Source organism: Phoca vitulina, unplaced genomic scaffold, assembly GCF_004348235.1.
Source record: "Phoca vitulina isolate PV1807 unplaced genomic scaffold, GSC_HSeal_1.0 scaffold67, whole genome shotgun sequence".
Lineage (NCBI taxonomy): Eukaryota > Metazoa > Chordata > Mammalia > Carnivora > Phocidae > Phoca > Phoca vitulina.
In genome coordinates, this window is record NW_022589770.1 from 2948384 (window position 1) to 2954383 (window position 6000).

Below are 6000 nucleotides of genomic sequence, written 5' to 3' on the forward strand. Positions count from 1 at the left end.
TTGGCTTAGGTGCCAACCTGTCTGGTGTTGTTGAGGCTGGTGGGTACCTTGGAGAACAGAGACCAACACCCTCATTTTGCAGATGAGGAAATAGAAGGTTAAGGGCCTTAACCAAAATGACACAGAGACGCAGCCAGGACTGGATGCTAGGCGTTAAGACCCTCTCCTTAGCCACTCTTAGGCCCTTTACTGGTCTCCTTTGACTTTCCTTTTGGGGTCATGATTCTGCCAGAAGAGGTCACAGTACGGCAAAGTCATTTTTACACAGCGGTTTTCAATCCAGCTAAACAATGGAATCACCTGGAAGCCACATATATTCTGACGCTGGGGCTTCAACCCTCCCCCAAGGATTCTGATGTAATCCAGCTGGGGTGTGGCCCGAGCAGGGGAGTTTCAAGAGCTCCCTTGGGCAATCCTAACGTGCAGCCATCTCTGAGAAACCTTGCCATGGAGCAAAGCTTTTTGGAAATGAAACGTGCTAATAATTAAGACAAGCTTTTGCAATGGGTTTTCATACTCCAAACTAGGCAGGTGTTCCTTGTTGAAAATTTCTATCGCTTAGTAGGGTCTTCCCTGCTCCTCAGGTTCTAGCCCGCTCTGTGCCCCTCTTAACCATCGTTGTTGGGTCCCCTCGGCCTCTAAAAGCTCACCACTGCCATCAAAATGACCATTAAAAGAGAGACCTGAAAACAAGTTTCAAAACGTTCAGTAAAAGCGAGGGAAGGAAATCCCCCGATTTGGACAAGTCTCCATAAGCAAAACAGAGGAAAGGGAGGCTATCTGGCCATAATTCCGGCCAAGAGTGTTTGGGCATTTTCCCAGAATTACCCAAGTAATCCCGTGAAAAGCGAATCTATGTAGGCTACATTATGTACAAACTGCCTAACTCGTGAGTTTTAATCAAAAGTTACCTGACTCCGGAAAGCGTTAATGCCAAAGACACCACATGCATCATAGGTTTGACTGGCCCCTGACCCCTTCCCTAAGCATCTCCCTCTAGGGTCTTGCAGTAATAAACCAGAACCAAGCAGACTGTGAATTAAACACTCTGCTCTGCGTTGGGACCTGAGCCACCCACTCCGGAGAACGCCCCAATGCCTACACCCTTCTAGCTCAAGAGAAAAACCCTAGAAGTATTCGAGGGGGCGTGGTGAGGACGAGTCCCAGAGCGCCGTCCAGAACCTCCTTTTCTTCACCGCAGAGGCTCCGCAGAGGCTCCGGGAGCCCCCTTGTCCTGCGTCTGCACACCTTACAACGCTCCGCCCCCGACGCAGGTGGCCCTAGGACTAGGGTGTCAGAAGTTCACTGGGTCCCGGGAAGGACGGAAGTGAGGAGGAATGTCCTGGAGGCCGAGCCTCCCCCGCGCCGCCCGAGCCTCCACCGGGAAGCAGGGTCTACGCGAAGGACTGTCCGGAAGAGGTGCGGGGTCGCGGACTCCCTGGAAGAGGACCGCGTCCTGGCTCAGGCGCCGCCTCCTCCCCGCGACTCTGTCCGGCTGGAGGCAGGACCCCGGCGCGAGCCGGACGCCGGGACGGGTCCCAGGAGGCTGGGCTGAGGCTCAGCGCGGGATTTGACCCCGGCAGCCAGGAGCTCGCCACGAGGGGCCGCCTTAGCCCCAGGCTGTGCCACCTGTCCTGGCCGGGGTGGCAGCGCAGCCCCAGGACAGGCCCCTGGCTACAGCTCTCCCCGCTCTAGCCGACTAGAAGAAAAGTCCTGGGGGGGTGGGGGAACGCCAGGCGCGGAGACCGCCTCACCTGTCCGGCGACGTAGAGCAGGCACCAGGTGCCGCCGAGGATGCGAGCCAGGAGCCTCGAGTGCCAGGGCGCAGCCAGCCGTGCCATGGTCCCCCAGCAGGGAGGGAGGGGAGTCCGGGCGAGACCCCTCCCTGGAAGCGGCAGCCGCCTCCCGCGCGGGCTGCAGGGCTCCGCCGCGGCCGCAGCAGCCGGCGGGCGGACTGGGGCGTGCGCCTGCGGGGAGGGCTGCGCTCGGCTCGGCCGCGCGTCCTCTGAGCCGCCCTGCGGCCGCCGAGCCCGGCTGCTTTGAATGGGAGCGCGTGCGCTGGGGGTGGGGGCGTTATTTGTGAATGTGCTGCTTGTCTTGGCTCGGGATGGTTCGCGCTCCAACTCCCCCCCCCCCCCCCCCCCCCCCCCAGCACCCCCTCCGGCTCCTGCTCCTCCCCTCCTGTGTCAGCCCAGCAAAGGCGGGGAGCGCAGACACCCAGCCGCCCGGGCAGCGACTGCGTGCGCCTTTCGGGAAACCGGAGCGGGGCTAAGCGCTGGCTGGATTCTATTTATTTATTCTTTTTAAAGGGAGGGTCTCGCACTGCACACCTTGGACGCGTTTGGAATCCGACCCTGCCTGCCCTGGGAGAACACTGGATGAGAAGGAGAGGCTCCTTTCCCCGGAACGAGTCCCCAGGGCCATTCCCCGCGCGCTATCCCTAGAGCTTGGCGCGCTGCAGCCGCGCTGGGAACCACGCAAGGCCCTCCAGGGACCGGGGAAGAGGGGGCGATGATTAAGAAACTACTGCACACAATGCGCAGAACTGAACGTAATGGTTTGCGTTCAGTCCTACCCGTGGAGACCCATCCTCTGGGTAGGCAGAGAGATTGTCCCGCGGGGTTACTGTTTTGCAACCAGGGTCTGGGGGAAGAGGACTTCGCTCGAGAGCCGCGGGGACCCACGACAGCCGGGTTGGGACGCAGTGAACCAAGAGCCAGCGTCACCCATAAGTGACCCAAAGTGAGGCTGACTTTGCTTGTCTTCTTGTGCCAGTGGTTTTCTGGGGCAAGCCAGAGCACTCCCTTGTCCAGTGTGGGCCGTGTTCTTATTAATTAGACTTGAGGCTTTCAGGCTTTCTCTGTAACAGAAAGCAAACTTCGTGCCCTTTGGAGCTCTTTGCCATGGGGACCCAGGTTCATTTCTCCCTGAAAACCTGGCGCTCCAGAGCCAGTCTCCCAAAGCATATTTATGAGAAAGTAAATCCCCCACCCTTCTCCCAACCGTCTTGCAGGCCACTCCACCCCTCTCGAACCTTGGCAGTGAAGCCAACAGAGGCGGGGAGCTGGCCCCACTTCAGTAAACTCTACGATAAGAGGATTCAGCGCAGCGCTCCTGAAACAACTTTTGTGAAGTTCCCACGTGCGCGCACTGGGATGAGCCCAGCATAAAATGAAGACGCCGCCATACTTCCTAGCAACCATTCATTCAAGCCATGTATTCTTAAAGCCAAGCGCTGTACTTAAGCGCTGTAGCCCATCAGTGACCTAGACAGATTTGGATCTTGCCCATTTTAATTGCATAAACAGACTGGACGCAAACTGTCTGCTAACCACAAGAGGCATAGTTAGGGCAGAAACGCCTATAGGAAGTGAATGTTTAAAACGTGCCAGCATGAGGGTTTGTGTCCAGAATACGGTGATTTTTTTTTCTAGTATAGAGTCAAGGAGCTGCTTCTCAGAATTCATCTGTTTACTCATTATGAGTGTATTTGAGTTCTCAAGAAAATCAGAGGTGGAAAAGAAAAATAAAATCCCTCTTTGAACTTAGAATCCCAGAAAGTCAAAGCTTGAAGTTCAAAACCTTGACATTTGTCTTCAGGGTTGCAGGCCTGTTTTTCAACTTCAATTGGTAAAGAGGAAAGGGTAGGATGTTTAAAGACAAGATACCAAACACAAAAAGGAACAGAGACCACAGAGGCTGGAAACAGGAAAGTGTTCTGTGGAGGATTGCAAATGGCTTATCTTGCTAGGATGTTTGAGCCACAGGTTGAGCAGAAAAAGGCTAGATGCTTTGCTTGGTGCGGTGGTGGTCCTAACATGATGGGGTGGGAGAAGGTAAAGCACCAGGCTGGAAGATAAAAAGGAACCCACACTGGTGTACCAGGCAACATTAACTGAATTAAATCTTTAAACAGCCCTCCAGATAGGTGCATTTATAACAACTGGACATATGAGAATCCTATAACTCAATGGCTATACTGTTGGGATTGGAGCCAGACCTGGAGAGGTATACAGTAACAGAATTTTCAACATTGGAAGGGAACTCTAGCCCAACTACATAGCCAAATCCCAAAGAGCTTGGCCATCTAGCTCAATAGGCACATTTTTATTTAGTTAAAGAAACTAAGACCCAGAAAAGTTAAGTGACTTCTCCATGTCTCATTTAAGAGGCATATGAATTTATTCTCACCTCAATGTGGTAAAAAAAAAAAAAAAAGAAAGAAAAAGAAAAAAGGAGCTTCTATTCCTTGAACAATGAGGTAACAGAAGGAAACAGGAATTTAAATTAATAGGGCAATTAGGTGTAAGGTAAAAAGAGGGTAGTTAGACCAAAAGGAGGGAGACCAGCTAAGAGGATGCTGCTGGAACCACCCACAGGTGATGAAGGCTTCCATTACTAAGATGCACTCCAGCTACCAGAGAACAAAGTTGGTGTTTGGAAAGCCACACAAGAGAAGGAAAGCATTCTTAGTTCTCTATGTGAAGATGGCACTTCCATACCAGAGGTTCAACTCCAGATCCTTGACACCAGACTCAAATGTTAAAAAATAGTCTGATTTTGTTGACTGTCCATCATTTGCTTAAAAATCTATAGATTCTTAAACTACTTTCCAACCAATATCACTGATAGTATAAGAAATAACTGAGGGAATCATTATCCACTGAAGATCAAGTTTCCTTGATACTGTGTAAAACACAGGGAGGATGTTTTAAAACAGATGTCTTTGCTTAATATTTTAATGACCTCACTGTAACAAAAGAACTGAGAACTGTCACATTCCTCAGGTATTGGAATCCACAGGGACTATCCAAAGACCCCCTGCCACCACCGATGGCTCTTCATCTCACCCTGGCCCCCGTCTTCCCAGAGCCTCTGCTCTGGGCCACGAGCCTTCTCATCTGGGACTTGCAGCAGGAGATGTGTTTTGGCATCACTGGTCAGACCTCTCAAAGAATCATTCCATTGGAACACTCGAATACACAATTCTGAGACAGACTGTAGTCTACCTGTTGATCTCCAGGGCACTTCTACTCCACTGTCTGCTCATTATGTCCCAGTTCCTTCTGCAGCCCACTCTTTTCTTCCTGTCCCTTTTTATCCAGCATACTTTTTTCCCCCAGAGCTCATCATTTCCAATACCCCCAACTCCCTTGCCTCTTGGTCTTTTCTTCACATCCCAATTCAAAACAAACTCAGTTACCTGCTTTCTTGGTGCCTGCCCTACAGAAGTCAACCCCTACAGGTGACAGCCACAGAATAGGACGGATGAGTGGCACCACAGCATCATCTCACCAACCTCAATGCGCTCAGCACTGCCCATCGATCCTCCTGGATCATTCACTCTAGTACCATCCCGCCCCTTACAATGACTATTTCAAACCTTCCCTTTCTCCAAACCTGCAGCCAGTTCCTCTTTCACCTCTCTCCCTTTCAAGATATGCAGAGCTCCAGATTTTCAGAGAGAACCAAATCAGTCAAATGGGAACAACTTCTACCTTTACCCTTTTCCACCAAATCTGCTTATATCCATAACCATCTTATTTACCTCTGTTTTCTTTCTGAGGCCAATCCTTCCATAGTGTTCTTGGTCTCATTCCCCCCTTGCCTTCAACTAGTAAGGAAACTTACTATAAATTTTCCCTTCTCTCTGTGGTATATTCAACAATGCCCTAAAAACTGTATCCTATATTTATTTTTTTCTTAAGATTTTATTTACTTATTTGACAGAGAGAGAGACAACGAGAGAAGGAACACAAGCAGGGCGAGTGGGAGAGGGAGAAGCAGGCTTCCCGCTGAGCAGGGAGCCCGATGTGGGGCTTGATCCCAGGACCCTGGGACCATGACCTGAGCTGAAGGCAGATGCTTAGCGACTGAGCCACCCAGGCACCCCTGTATCCTATCTTTATTTATTTATTTATTTATTTATTTATTTATTTATTTATTTATAGATTTTTATTTATTTATTTGAGAGAGAGAGAATGAGAGAGAGAGAGCACA

General features: G+C 51.0%; 1 protein-coding gene across 3 annotated transcripts in view; it reads right to left on the bottom strand.

Moving 5' to 3' along the window:
* ADAMTSL1 (ADAMTS like 1) overlaps positions 1-1966 on the bottom strand; it is a 901468-nt gene extending 899502 nt beyond the window's left edge. For all 3 annotated transcript variants that reach the window (XM_032392420.1, XM_032392419.1, XM_032392418.1), the window contains exon 1: positions 1755-1966. In XM_032392420.1, coding sequence (XP_032248311.1) covers positions 1755-1841 — 87 coding nt within the window. In that variant the 5' untranslated portion in view covers positions 1842-1966. The remainder of the gene's footprint in view (positions 1-1754) is intronic.
* Positions 1967-6000: the final 4034 nt, after the last annotated feature.